This window comes from Gigantopelta aegis, chromosome 4 (assembly GCF_016097555.1).
Source record: "Gigantopelta aegis isolate Gae_Host chromosome 4, Gae_host_genome, whole genome shotgun sequence".
NCBI lineage: Eukaryota > Metazoa > Mollusca > Gastropoda > Neomphalida > Peltospiridae > Gigantopelta > Gigantopelta aegis.
This window is the reverse complement of record NC_054702.1, coordinates 68821514-68837364: the sequence shown is the minus strand read 5'-3', so window position 1 is coordinate 68837364 and position 15851 is coordinate 68821514. Positions and strand designations below refer to the sequence as shown.

At 38.5% G+C, this 15851-nt stretch overlaps 1 protein-coding gene across 2 annotated transcripts in view; it reads right to left on the bottom strand.

The window, feature by feature from the left end:
* Nucleotides 1–3043: 3043 nt before the first annotated feature.
* Nucleotides 3044–15851, bottom strand: part of LOC121370991 (sine oculis-binding protein homolog) — a 48831-nt gene continuing 36023 nt past the window's right edge. Inside the window, exons 3-4 of one of the 2 annotated variants that reach the window (XM_041496569.1) lie at nucleotides 13460–13534; nucleotides 3044–6548 (exon numbers count right to left, since the gene is read on the bottom strand). In XM_041496569.1, the coding sequence (XP_041352503.1) occupies nucleotides 4579–6548; nucleotides 13460–13534 (2045 nt within the window). In that variant the 3' untranslated portion in view covers nucleotides 3044–4578. The remainder of the gene's footprint in view (nucleotides 6549–13459; nucleotides 13535–15851) is intronic. The other variant, XM_041496570.1, reaches the window with a different exon arrangement.

Sequence of the window (15851 nt, the reverse complement as noted above, 5' to 3'; positions counted from 1 at the left end):
TCAGTGACTGAAATGATATATTAACGAGAGGGCAAACTACGTTGTACATTAATACGCTGACATTATATCACAGGCATCTGTCTGGGTTAAGAATATAATCAATCAATCAATTAATCAATCAATCACAGTGATAAGTTTTTGTTGCTCTTTGTTTTGTTTTAGTATCGTTTTCGCAGTCAGTAGAGCGTTCGCCTGAAGTGCCCGGGCCATAGCATCGAACCTTCTCGGCGGACCCATTGTTTTAAGGGGGAAGGGGGTTTCAAGTCGTGACTCGAGTAACCCTACAACTAGTACCGGTATATAATATGCCGTGGTATGTGCTATCTTTTCCGTGGGAAAATGCATATAAAATATCTCTTACTGCTAATGGTGGATTTTTTCTGAAGACTACCTGTCAACTGTTTGATATCCAATAGCCGATGATTGATTAATCAATGTGCTCTAGTGGTGTTAAACTAAACAAACAATTTCTCCGCCAATTTTATTAATATTCTATAAGCGTGTATAAATAAAGTTACCCTAGAGCTGGATTTAATGTTTTTATTGTAGATTATGGTATTTATTTGTTAAGTTAATACACTTAATGTGTGTATAATATGTCTGATAATGTGTTCATATTTAACAGCCGTGCTTCAGTATCTAAACAAGAATAAGAGTTTCTCACATTAGTTTGTCAGTCATTAAATGGAATATTATTTTCTATGAAAGAGAATCACTTATCAACAGCGGCGTGTTACATTTTGATCATTGTCAGTAGATACTTTAACCCCACCCCCACCCCAAAACCAACAACAACAAAAACGGGGGGGGGGGGGGGGGAGAACCGAAAAAAAAATCCCACCATCAAAAAATAAAATATCATAATTATATATACTATTATTTAAAAGAGAAGTGCCTAACATGCTCGTTGTATATAATCACTTCACCATGAAACGATTAAATGAAAGTCTAGAATGGCAAATTAAATGTAATGATATGTGCAGCAGACGTCATTTCGCCGAGATCTGAAGGTTAGCGGATGCAGTCAGGTTACAGGGTGCGTGCGCGTAAAGATCTTTTATGTCTCTGTCTCCCAAACCTCCAAGCGAACGAACAACAAATATAAACAGAAGTACGCTACCAACTACAGAATTTGATTCCTCTCATGCTAAACAATACTTGTTTGGAACGTATCAAATATCTCTGATTAAATCAGCAAATATGATCCCGACTGACAAATGTCAGAGAGAGGCAGAAGCGATCCACGAAACAAGGTTTCGTTTAACCCTGTAACCTTTGACGTGAAACGGGAGCCGCTCACCAATCCCATGCAAGATGGTATCGCGGATAGCATGTCATAAAGCAGTCAGAACGGCATGAGAATAGAACTTGATCCAATGTAGGTCAATTTGTACCCAGGACTACTAAACAATGACTGGCGGGTCATTCGATACCGTCCTAGTCCCTATCTATGACATTAATGTTGCAAAACTATCAGTCGTGTTCCTAACGGTGATATCGATTTTTGGGGGGACGCAAGGTCACCATAGAAAAGCTATGTCAGATGAGACTCGGTGGATTAAACTAAGCCACACTGTAAAATAGTCTCAAACCACCCCGTAAAATAATCTAGGGTACCAGGTAAAATAACCCGAGACGTCCTGTGAAATAACGGGACCCACTGTAATGTAACATTGCGCACTGTAAAGTAAAATAACCCCGGGCACATTGTAAAATAACCCAGAGCACGTTGTAAAATAACCCAGGGCACATTGTAAAATAACCCAGGGCACATTGTAAAATAACCTAGGGCACATTGTGAAATAACTCGGCGCATGCTGTAAAACAATAGGGAACCTTGTGAAATAACCAGAGATAACCCTGGACACACCAGAACATTATAATCCAGGAGACGTGGTCAAATAAGCAAAGGGCACATTATAAAACCAGTAATATAAGCAAAGGGCACATTATAAATCCAGAAAAATAAGCAAAGGGCACATTTTAAAACCAGAAAAATAAGCAAAGGGCACATTAAAAAATCCAGTATTCAAATTTGCTGAATATACATTAGTAATTGTAATTATAGTTAAATCGAAAGTATACATATTACCTGTTATATAAAGTAGTGATAACTGACAGAAAAAGTCCAATTAATTTCGTGTAATTTGTTATTTATTAATAGTGTTAGTATGCAACAGATTTGGTCATGACTCCAAAGCTGACTATGGTAATGTTATTAATTATTGTTTGCGTAACTTAAAGATTTAATTACTACCAGTAATACTTTGTATTTCTACAGAAAAGACAAAGAAGATATTGCATTAATGAGATATAAATACCCCCCCCCCCCCCCCCCCCCCCCCCGCCCTCAAACGATTCGTCGTGTTTTAGAAAACATGCCCATTGGTCTTAAACATAAGTATAACGTAAAGGTTTAAAGTTTGTTTTATTTAACGACACTAATAGAGCACATTGATTAATTAATTATCGGCTATTGGATGTCAAACATTTGGTAATTCTGACATATAGTTTTAGAGAAGACACAATCTGCATTTTTCTGTTAATAGCAAGAGATTTTTTTATATGCACAATCCCACAGACAGGATAGCACATACCAATAGTAGGGCACTAGCTAGAACGAATGGCCACTGACGGTGGTCGATCCTAGACAGAACGCGCATCAGGCGTATGACGTATTACGATTATACTATTTTTATAAACGTATTTAAAGATGCTACGTCTCCGTATGACGAGTAAATTAAGAAAATATTACTAAAAAAAAAAAAAAAAAAAATCCTAAATACAACTAACTGTTAACAATATCTGACTCCTACTATATTACTCACAATGATACATTTGACATAGAGAAATACAAACATGTATTATTAATAATAAGTCAGATAACAAAAATAATTTAACCACTACAAATGAGTCGACATAACTATATATATATATATTGCTAATTCGAAAACAAATCCAATTGACCTTTTCAAATACAAGGCTACCATTTATCACAGAAACTCGTTTGTAGCATGATAAATGGGGGGGGGGGGGGGGGGGGGGGGTAGGTGCATAAAACAGAAAAACCCAACAAAACCCATATCTTAATATATTTAACAACAAAAGAAACACACATATTTTAAAATATAGATATTTTTTTTTTGTCATAATACAATTAATTCGGAAAACAGACTGTCAAAGTTGGTGGGCCTTTAATGTACACAAGCTATTGGTAATTTTAATACTCACAAAAACTAATAGAATTCAAACTGAATAATGAGAACTAAATTAATAATTGCGTTTCTTTTGTTGTTCGGTATATAGCGACTTCCAGCTTTGACTTAGAGCTCTGTCATTGTATGTTCAATCAAGCACATCCATTATGGACCTACATGCGTAAACCGCAATCACATTGACCAGTGCGTCGGATGACGGCTAGTATTTTAATAAGAGGCCGACAATAACAAAACCAAGGTATTTATCGAGGTATTCACCAACCACAGGCAACTCTTCAATCAGCTACTTCTTACTGCGGACATAAAAGCAATGCAGGTGCTATTACGACACGTTGACGAAAGTGCAGTACCAGATCCAGGATTGGCCCAAAGCGATGATGTGTGTGCGTGTGCTTGGGTGTGCGTTTGGGTGTGATTGGAAGGACGAGGGTATATTTTATATCACAAAATAGGCAGAAACTAACAATGAAATTAGAAAATACAGCCATAATCACCGATGAAATCCAATATGAAAAATTGTACAGTAATTAACGAGTAATTAACGAAGCACATTCACAACTTTGAGATATAAGTACATTATAATATTCAAGTTCTGACTAAAAAGTAAATATTAAACGATGAAATGTCAGCGAGTTTAGAGACAGAAAACGCTGCTATAATAACCCGACACAACGCTATAGGACACGGTTCACTTCTTAAGTAACACGACGGTATCAAATATTAACGTTACAAAACGAAAATGCAGAAATATACAGATCTAATAACAAATTAAAGATACCAACTCTTATTTCATTATCTACATATTTAAAGTCACTTCTTGACAACCACATTTATACACTGAAATATTTTATACAAATCGTTTCGGGGCTGTTTAACAGTTTCGTAACACTAGTATCCCCTTAAAAATTACACAACGCTTGTCAGCCATTCGTTTCATTGTGACTGACGAATTTGACCAATACTTTCCGCACAAATGTACAATTACCATCTGAAGTAGAACAAATCGACTTTATATTAAAGGTGAGAACAATAAAAAGTCACATGATTTGACTAGTACATGTAATACTATCTCACTCCATCTTAACATTTGTTACGCAGCCTACGACCACCAAAGGTTAGGTACTTGTTGAACAGCCCCTTTCATGACACTGGTACCTACGTTTTATACACAGTATTCAGTGATATCTTTAAAGTACACATATACATATTACCAATATATAAATAATTTACCCAGTAAACCACAAAGCAAAGAAGGAGAAGAAGGAAAAGGAGAATGAGGAGAGGAGAAAGAGGAAAAGAAGACAGCGGAGGAACAGGGGAACAGGAGGAGAGAAATAATAAGGAGCAGCACATTGACAGTTCACTTCGTTCTGATTCTGGCTCTCCGTCTCGCAGCCTCTAACATGTCTCTGGGAATACTCCGCACGTATGGCCTCTCTTGAAAAGGACTGGGAGCTTTCTTTGGAGGAGCAGGGGCATCGAGGATGAGACTTCTCCTGAGCGAGTACGCATGCTCAGTTGGCGGTAACGGCAGCTGCTGCGTCAGAGGAGGATCGCTGACGGTTGAGACGATGTGGATTCGAGGAACCTTCAGAGTCATCTTCAGAGGATCTCCTCTGGAGTCCACTTCGTGAGACTCGGCCGACATCCGGTCATCACTGGAAGAAACCACATGACTGTCTTTGCCGAAAGCCTCTCGATTTTGGGTGGTGCTGTCCACGGACAGGTCTATTGCTCCATCGCTGTCACTTCTTGGTTCAAATTTCGCCTTTTTGCCCAACGTGGTGTAGTTAGAGTACGATTGCTCCATGCTTGCTGTTGGCGTAGAAGCTCTTTTAATAGAGTAGGTGGAGTCCAGAACGCTTATTCCTGCCCGCTTTCGTCTGATGTGCAGAACTAGGTCTGCTGATTCTGCCCGCTGCTTGTCCTGGCAGTCGGCGCATTCCAAGCAGCCCTTAGCAACGCAATGTTGAGGGAGATGTATCACGGGGTTTTCAGAAACTTCGTCTAACGAAGGGTTCGACGACACACACCTATCAGAGTCCCCGTACACGGTCTCGGTATCCTGGTTATTTTTAACCGCTGAAGCTTTCTTTTCAGCATAAAACTTCTCTAGTTTTTCTTTTGTTATTGGTAATGGTATTGGGATAGGAACTGGCACAGGAAGAATGACTGGAAATGGAACCATCACAGTGACCGGGGGCACTCCACTACACTGTGGGAAAAACCCTGCCCCTGGTCCTGGAGGAAAAGTACCCGGTCCAGGGCCCAGTAAGTTCATGTGTGTCCAAAATGGTGCTCCAGGGACTGTCGGCTCTCCAGGCATCATTGGAGGCATGGAAAAGGGCGCCACGCCAAAGGGAAACATGGCTGGATTAAACATTTGTGGAAAAGCAGATCCGTGTATTTGTGATGAAGCCGTGGTGGAAGGTGCAGACAAGCTAAACGTATTAGGAGATGTTTCCGATGAGGATGGCGACGTTTCTGGTGACGATGTTGGGATTCCAACATGTTTTCGTGAGAGTTTCTCTTTAGCTGCTTTTACAAAACCGTGGTGATCGTGTGCAGAAGCATCAAATTCCGCAATCTGAGGACCAAAGAGCGATGACATCAAAAGAGGATTCAGAGATCTGGGAGGCATGCCTCCTGCAGGTGGAGGAAACCTCATCATGTGTTCGGGAGTAAATGAGACAGGAGTCACTGGCATTTTAATCGGTGACATTTTGCTTTTATTTGAAGGACTAGACGAACACATTTCTTTCGATTCACGTATTGCTTGTTGAATATTCTCTTCATCTTTGGCATACCGTTCTTTAGCAGACATTCCCGGCTTTCTGTACAATGAACTCCTCCTATCACCAATGTGTCTATGACGGCTCTGTTCACCACTGTCTTCAGAATTTGTCCTTTTGTCATTGTCTGTCGAGTTCCTGTCTTTGCCATCCATCAGCCAGAGGTCAGGTGTGATCAGAATCTGCCGATCTGTCATCTCGCGAGAAAGAGACTGGGGAACATCGCCGCCTTTGTTGGCATTTCGAATTGTTTCACTGAATATTTTCATCTTGTACTGTCCTAAGCATTTCTTGCTGCAGAACTGCAGCTGGACTTCTCCTTCTTGGAACTCCACATAATTGACTGTAGGTCTGACGTGCTTGCAGAAGTCACAGATCTTGTTCTTTTTGAAGGAGGCTCGCCGACACTGGTTAAAACACAGTTCGCTGCAAAACGCCTTGTTTCCGGATGCAGTCTTCAGGGTAAAGAGTTTTGATCCATTCTTCTGACACCAAGCACAGATAATGATTGGAATTGGCGACGTAGAGTCTAACAGATCTAAAAAAAAAAAATAAATAAATAAATAAATAAATAAATAAATAAATATATATATATATATATATATATATATATATATATATATATATATATATATATATATAAATGACTTATTAAATATCATAATAATGAAATAAATGTGAAAAGTGGAATATTTAAATACAATTATACTGTAGATTTTAGTAAATGAATAATAAAATTATATTGGTTTTGTTAACTGAAGATAAATGTAGCTCCCTGTCGGTGGGCCCATTGAGCTATTTCTCGTCCCTGCCAGTGCCTCACAACTGGTGTAACAAAGGCCGTAGTATGTACTATTCTGTATGTGGGATGGTGCATATAAAAGATCCCTTGCTGCTAATCGAAAATAGTATCCCATGAAATGGCGACAGCTAGTTTCCTCTATGTGGTCCTTAACCATATGCCCAACGCCATATAATCGTAAATAAAATGTGCTGAGTGCGTCGTTAAATAAAACATTTCCTTCTTGAAGATAACTGTGTGTGCGTGCGCACATGCATGTGTTTGTATCAGTTGATATATGTGTGTGTGTGTGTGTGTGTGTGTGTGTGTGTGTGTGTGTGTGCGCGCGCATGCTTGATAATCAATACAAAAAAAATATTCATTAAGATTTCGATTTAAATTTCTCTTTGAACGTCTACTACGACAGGCCTCTCAAATGCACCGACTCATCACAAATATAATCTTACTGAGATGTCTCATTACGCTTTATTTATCTTTTTGTGAAAATGGATCCTGAATTTGCTATGTGATGTGCAAAACTAAATGTTAAAACAGATCACTGATGGGCGATTATCACGTCATTGTAAGCATACATGATTCAATCCGTACAGCATATTGACCAATCAGTGACAAGAAAAAGAAACATAACCTGCCTAGCTTGTCAGGAGTAAATATTTCACTGTTATAGTTAGTAACTGATCATGCTTGAAACTGTTAATAAATGCGCAACAATATATAGTAACAAGTTACTGAAATCTTAGAGAGTGGTCGAGAGAGAGAGAGAGAGAGAGAGAGAGAGAGAGAGAGAGAGAGAGAGAGAGAGAGAGAGAGAGAGAGAGAGAGAGAGAGAGAGAGAGAGTGAGAGAGAGAGTGTGAGTGAGAGAGAGAGAGGGAGGAGGGGTTTTAAACATGAATCGTGATTGGGGGTTTAAAGCTACTGGTTCCTAAGTCCGTGTATTTTAAAAGCAGTTTCTAGAATCTGTTTTTGTGACGTGAGTACAAACTGGTGTATTTTAGAAGAGTCTTAAGTAATTCTTATTAACCATTAGCTGTCAGGTTTGTCATTTCCTTATATCTGAATACTAGCGCCAATTTAACAACTTGTTCTGATTAACAGGTTAAATAATCAACTCTGATCTCCTCCCACCCGCATTCTTAAAGGGACATTCCTGAGTTTGCTGCAATATTTAAAATGTTATCGACTAACAGAGACATTTTAATGATTGTAATTACATATCAAATATATTTTTCTGTGTAAAATATTAGTGGCTGTAAATTAAACGTGTTCCTGATCGTTCTAATATTTGTACTAGGTTAAATTTATTTTATTTCCTAAAAGATATTTTTTCGTACGTACGAAATTATTTGAAGACAAAATCCAGTTTGGGCTTCTTACAAATATGAAGACGACCAGAAACACATTAAATATACAGACGCTGGTATTCTGTAGAAGAAAATATATTTAATGTGTAAGTTTAATCGTAGAAATATTTTATTAGTCGGAATCATCTTACAATGCAGCAAACTCGGGAATGTCCCTTTAAAATAGTTTTTTTTTTTTTAAAGTGATAACTAATACCAAAATGCATGATACAAACATTGTTAATCCTGTGCAGTATAATAATACGTTAGTAGACATATGATGGCCGCTGGTTAATCAATGTGCTAGAATGACGTTAAACAAACTTTTCTTTCCTTTTTTACAAACCTTCAATGAGACGAACACAAACACTTTTGGATTGACATTTGAGACTTAAAAAGCTAATCTGAGATGGCGGATCTTCAGAACAAAAAGTACCAAGAAAAATGGCATATTGAATTAATCGAAAAGCTGAATTAAAACTACGGTTACATAATTACACGCAGAACCTTCGCTTTGATGACAAAGGATATATGTTACATAACAGCTTATAATAACTAATAGCACCTATAAAAAAAACACCTCTACTTATTAAAGCATATTAGACGGTATATGGCAAAACAAAAATCTTTGAGGAATATCTATACAAATTGTGTATCATAAAGGTCTTTAAGGATCGACTTACTTTTTTGCTTTATTTTACACACAGGTGTATGCCAACAACTTTGGGGTTGACTTCAAATTTACTAAATAAAGACAAAAACCTTTAAGAGACGATTTCTGAAAATCTGTTTTTAAAAAAGCCTTTAGAAAGTACTTCAAACTTAAAATACAACTTTTAAGAGGATATACACTAAAATGTACTCTTTCCGATCCTAAAAAAGTGCAAACCCTTTCAAATTACGTTACAAGATGACCTAAAAAAACACCTGTTAATATTTTAATTTGTATTTAGTCAAAAAAACTAAATAAAACAAAAGCAAACTGACAAAAAACTCCAAGAGCAAAATTGCAAGTGATCAGTACTCAAACAAAAACGTTCAACTTTTGAAAGTGAAACGAAACAAAAGAAGAAAACCTTTTATCGACACTCAAGCAAATGGTCTAATAAGAGGCTACAGGGTGTGCAGCATACTGAATCAGAGAAGAAACCCACAGATGCTAGACTGTGTGAGAAATAACCATTGGAAATATTACTGAATGTTGCAACTGTAACCATTCCAAACACTAGTATAGTCGCAGGTGGGGTGTGGTGTGGGGGTGGGGGTGGAGGGGGTAAGGATCAGAGCGACATATTAATAGTAAATTTAAATATTTCATTAAACCAATTTATACCATAATCAGACAACTTTTAATAGTAATGAAAGTAAGCGACATATTAATAATAAATTTAAATCTTTCACTAAACCAATTTATGACATAAGCAGACAACGTTTAAAAGTAACGAAAGTAAGCGACTTTATAATAGTAAATTAAAAACTTTCACAAAACCATTTTATAACATAATCTGACAACTTTTAAAAGCAACGAAAGTAAGCGACATATTAATAGTATATTTAAAATTTTCACTAAACCAATTTATAACATAATCAGACAACTTTTAAAAGTCAATGACAATAGGTATTTTTCTTTTTAAAAAACCCACTCCAAAATAATAATATAAAAAACCAGCTTATTTCGAGTTTCACATTATTCAGCAATCCATACAGGTATTTATAAGGGAGAGCCATGATTCACACCCATCAATCAAAGCCCCCGGGAAGACAGCTCGATACATCAAAGACAAGAACTGATGAAATCTGATCTGGATATTGAAAATGTCACCAAGTGAGCCGGATGAATCGGATCACTCTCAGAGCAAATTGACGGCTCCGTTACAAACTAACATTCTTCCTTAATTACTTGGCGGCATGAGAGACCGAAAGTCGAGACTCTCCGACGGTAGAAAGGTTTGTATTTTTGGTACACGCCATTACAGCTCGGTTACCTGATCTCTGCAGAAAGACGTAGATATATATTTTTTTCTTTCTAGAGAGAAGCATTTTAAAAATTTGCGAATGTAACAGATGCTGAATGACTATTATGGAAGTGTTTTACTCTGTTGTATGAGCTCATCCATGCGTGTGGTTTTAGGGGGTTAAGGGCATAGGAGAACAGGGAGGGGTGTAACTCATAAAAAGAGCACTTGATGTCGATTATTTTTCTGATGGAAATAGTATTTCAAGACAGAATGATCGACTAGTGTGTTACCTCTATGGGACAACAGCAGACCGTTTTAAATATCCAGTTTAAGATACACTTCATTTAATAACCATCGGTTATTGGAGCCGGGACGTAGCCCAGTGGTAAAGCGCTCGCTTGATGCACAGTCGGTTTAGGATCGATCCCCGTCGATGGGCGCACTGGGCTATTTCTTGTTCTAGCCAATGCTCCACAACTGGTGTAACAAAGGCCGTGGTATGTACTATCCTGTCTGTGGATGGTGCATATAAAAGATTCCTTGCTGTTAATCGAAAAAGAGTAGCCCATGAAGTGGCGACAGCGGGTTTCCTCTATATCTGTGTGGTCCTAACCATATGTCTGACGCCATATAACCGTAAATAAAATGTGTTGAGTGCGTTGTTAAATAAAATATTTCCTTCATTGGCTATTGGATGTCAAACATTTGGTAATTCTGACATTTAGTCTTACAGTGGACACTCGCTAAATTTTTTCCATTAGCAGCAAGGGATCTTTTATGTGCACTATTCCACAGACAGGATAACACATGCCACGGCCTTTGATATTCCAATCATGCTGCCCTGGCTAGAACGAGAGATAGCCCAATGGAAACACAGACGGGGATCGATCCTAGACCGACCGCACATCAGGCGAGCGCATTACCACTGCAAAGGTAACAGATATAGAATGACGATTTGATTGTGCTGCTGCATGAGCTCATCCATGAGGGTTTTTTTTACAGGGAGGGATGTAACATCGCACATACAGGATAGTACATACCACGGCCTTTGTTATACAAGTTGTGGAACACTGGCTCTGATAAAAAGAGCACTTGGATGTCATAATGTCGAATATTTTTCTGATGGAATAGAAATTGTATTTCTAGACAGAATGACTAGTGTGTTACCTATATGGGACTGCAGCAGAGACTTTAGATATCGAAGAAGTTTGTTTTGTTTAACGACACCACTGGAGTACATCAATTAATTAATAATCGGCTATTGGATGTCAAACATTGGTAATTCTGACTCGTAGTCATCAGAGGAAACCCGCTACATTTTTTTAATGCAGCAAGGGATCTTTTATATGCACTTTCCCACAGATAGGAAAGCACATACCACGGCCTTTGTCCAGTTGTGGTGCACCGGTTGGAACGAGAAAAAAACAATCAGTTGAATGGATCCACCAAGGTGGTTCGATCCTGCGACGCAAGCACCTCAAGCGAGCAGTCAACCGACTGAGCTAAATCCCGCCCATTTGAGATATCGAAGGCAATCCATTAGGTAGTCGGGTTGTTTTTGTTGGTGTACTATGATGCAAACTCTACGGTATGGTAAATGCCCGACCCTTCCTCCAGCTCGAAATTACTTCAATCGTACCCTTCCCAAGTCCGTCTGACTGAAGTCAGGTTTCTGTCTTAGTACACATTAAATTACGTTTTATATGCACCTCCGCTTAAGACGCGACACTGTGCATTGCCTTGCCTTGCTTTTAGCCATTAGTTTTGATCGGTCTTCTTCCTTTCAAATTAATAAATACACGTAGGTCAAGATGTTTTAGGGTGCTTAACCCGTTGGAAAACGATACCCACCATACCCACTATCTGGATCCGGAACTGCTGGTTGGTATTCGTTTGCTTCTGGCGTTAAAGATCATCGTATATTGTGTGACCAATTTATTTACAACTCAAACCAAAACAAAAGTATTTCCTAAAAGTTGTTCCCATCTTAGATTCTGTAATGTCGTATAACCTGTGTATTCTCAAGTTTCCAATCAGTGAGTAAATCAGCATGTGGGGAGTGTTTGTAACTAGTTGGATAAGAATCCAACCGGACAGTATATCACCAATGACAAACGTTATTGAACTCTTAAAAAAACCCCGTGAACTTGAAATGCACCTGGGTGGGTTTTTTCTTCTGTACTGTGTCCATACGAAGTTAACAAACCGTATACATGTAGGTGCACGTACACGTTGTACATGTAGCATGGTGTTGTTCTGACACCGAATTTGATCTTTGTGTAGAACCTATGTCATGATGATCAGACACTATTTTGACAGACTCGCTTCCACGATACCGAGACACAGCTGCCTAAAGGTTATGGACACACAATATCTCCCAAATGAATGCCACGACTGGGAATGTGTATTTGTCCAGTGGCGGCGGCGGCGGCTGAAACACAATCTTGTTTGTCACCAAACACGTTTTTGAAAACATTTTTAGGAATTAGCTAGCAGGCCTCGTGGGATGTTGAAACAGAATATTGTTTAACAGATGTAGCTCTATAGTCTGAGAGTTATTAACATTTTAAGAAAGTCGAAGTGTGGAAAAAAAGGAATGAGAGAAACGTCAGTGTTACATATTACATAGTTCATCTTTCAGAAGAAAAGAAAAGAAAAAACCCCGGGAAAACCCCGGAGTTACAGAGTTTGTTATTCATTGTAGAATATTCTCCATAAACGTTCTAATTAATACTGATTTAATACAACAGGTCTAATTACCTTGTCACTTGGCCTTGATGACCATTTTGGATTTTACAATGATATACAAAACAGATCCGTAAATCAGACGCTGCCAATGACAAGAAAAATTATGTGGCGCCCTACCTGGTTTGCCACCGTGCACATCCTGTGTTGTATATGTATCCTTAACGGGGCCGGTTTAAGGATCTGCGAGCCTGTAGCACAAATAACAGCGGGGCCCAATTCCAAAAAATATATATTTTGCAACGCCTTCGGGGAGAGGGGAAAAATTACCTGGGGGAAATAAATGTACACATCACTGCGGGGCCCCATGAAGCGCGGGACCCATAGCACGTGCTACATGTGTTACTAGGATAAACCAGCTCTAATCCTTAATTGAAAAGAAAACTAATAAAAAATTGCAAATGAAATGACGGTTTGGCGAAACAATTTGTTTGTAACCAAACATGCTTGCAATCAGTTTAGCCTTGGTGGCCATCCAACTTGCCTTGGTGCCCTAATTATGGTTATTAAATCGGTGGCAACACACCTCCAAAATTAAAATTAGACCCCCGAAAAGGTAGCGACTTTTGTATCGTGTGTATCATATGACAACTATATACACACCTTGGGCATCTCGTTTGTTGATGAGAGACACCAAATTTCGATGTTTGGCTGCTAGTGCTGTCTCACCATTCAAGCCTAAAACAAAATCAAAACATAAAGATCGGTCCATATCATTTTATACTTCCTGAAATAAAACAGTCAAATCCATGACTATATATATGTATATATTAATATATATATATATTAAATTAATATTTTAAATAATGGGAGAAAAAACTTGTTGATGTCTCTAGCTAGTACTACAACACTTTTGAAAGAAGCTTCTGCTTGATTCGAATTGTTTTGAGGCTTAGCGAATACACCACAATGGGTAAGTGTAAGACCACTACACCGACTTCTCTCTCACAAACAACTAACCCACTGTCCTGGACACACAGCCCAAATAGCTGAGGTGTGTGCCCAGAACAGCGTGCTTGAACCTTAATTGAATATAAGCATGAAAATAAATTGAAATGAAATGAATATGGTATGAATGGTGATGATTTATGTCAAATGATAGTGGTAATGACCGGTGCGACGACGATACCGATAAGAAATCCGATGTTGTAGAGGAATTGATGATGGTCCTTACCAGTATTAACATGGCTGGTGACGATGTCGATCATGATGGTGATAACAAAGTTTATTGATGATAAAGCTGTAAAGCCAAAAATAACTGGGGAGAGGGGCTGTAAACGCAATCATGGCAACATTATGCAAGATCTTTTCCAGCTAAACAAAAAGGGAACTTGTAAACTAAAATTTAAAAAGGCGATTTTGTTCGTATTTCTGAGGTGTATCTGCCTCTACCCGCTAAATACGACCATGAGATAATGATGCTGTTATGATGATGATGATGATGATGATGATGATCATTGTGCTGCTGCTGCTGCTGCTGAAAATAATGACAATGTACTTAATGATCCCAATGATTTACCCATGAAAAAAGGAAAACAGAAACGCTTTACCGTAACGACGCAGTCAACAAATTTTAATTAAACTCTCTGTCGCAGCAAGAGGTATTTTATATGTACCATCCCACAGACAAGACAGTACATTCCACAGCTTTTGCTACACCAGTTGTGGAGCACTGTTTGCAACAAGAAATTGCCAAAAAGGCTCATCGACTGGGACTGATCCTGGACCGACTGCACAGCAGACTGGGCTACGTCCCACCGAATCTACCCATGAGATATTGTATTGTGTCAGTATTCATCAGACACAGCAGCAATAACCGATAACGCTGAAGCATATTTTCGTGTTTAATACTATTTATATTTTCTGGCTGGAGAAGCCTGTGATATCACACGCAGGTAGCACTATACCAATTAATTTCCGGCTGGGTCGAAGTTCGAGGTGCACCGAACTTTCGATAGAGAAGTTAACACCACAAGTCCTGTGATTGGTTATAAATGTGAGTGCGTTGGTTGTAAAAAAAAATAGTTTCATCTGGGCTAAAAATGTATAAAATTTTAATTCATCTAGTACCACTGTGTCAAGCAGCCTTGTGCTTGGAACATGTATGGGGTACATGTGAAAACAAGTACTAAAATATTGTGCGAAACTAGGGGTGTTGTAAAAACATCTGGTTATACCGAAAATGAGCCATGAAAGGTACAATTTTCTGCAGTTAATACTTTGAGGTAGGGGTTGTAGTACTGATATTTATGGGTCATAGTTTGGTTGATATATTGCATATAGTCTTTTTAAACACAAACGTTAACATGGTCGCCTGTGGGATTTGAATTGGTATAGTACCGCACACGTGTCCTTGGCACAAGTGATCATCTGTGACCTACAAGACAGTATCCGGACCAGAATTCATCAACAGCTATGGCAACACTCGTGTGAACCCTGTCGGTTTACATTCTGAAATTACACACTCTCCGTAATTTAATATCTGCTTCGTTTTCAAGTAGTCCGTGTCACGTTTTAAGTGCATATCGCATGACAGTTTCACACAGAAACTGAATATACATGTTTATTGAATTGCGTTGCCACCTATCAATCTAACTTTTAAAAAAAATAATAACGCAAAAGACCTCATTCTTGAGGTCGGGGTCCCGATGGCTTAACCACGACACCACCGAAGCCGGTCATGAGGTCTAGGATAACCGACGGGTAACGGAGTAGGTCTAGTTTGAAACAGTCAACAATGTTTCAAATAGATTCTACGACTCAAACACGTCAAGTGACATTTTAGTAGACAATTATAAATTTAGTTTGGATCATGAAGCAAGATACACAAGAAGTCGCGGGATCGATTCCACTGGGTGTATCGAATCGGATCGTTTTTCACCTCTAGTCAATATTAACGATTTTAGTGAAGTGGACTGTAGCTCAAAGATAGAATGCCCGCTAGGGTTGTGTCGGGTTTCTTCCCTTCCAATCAGTGTTCTACAACTTGTCGAAT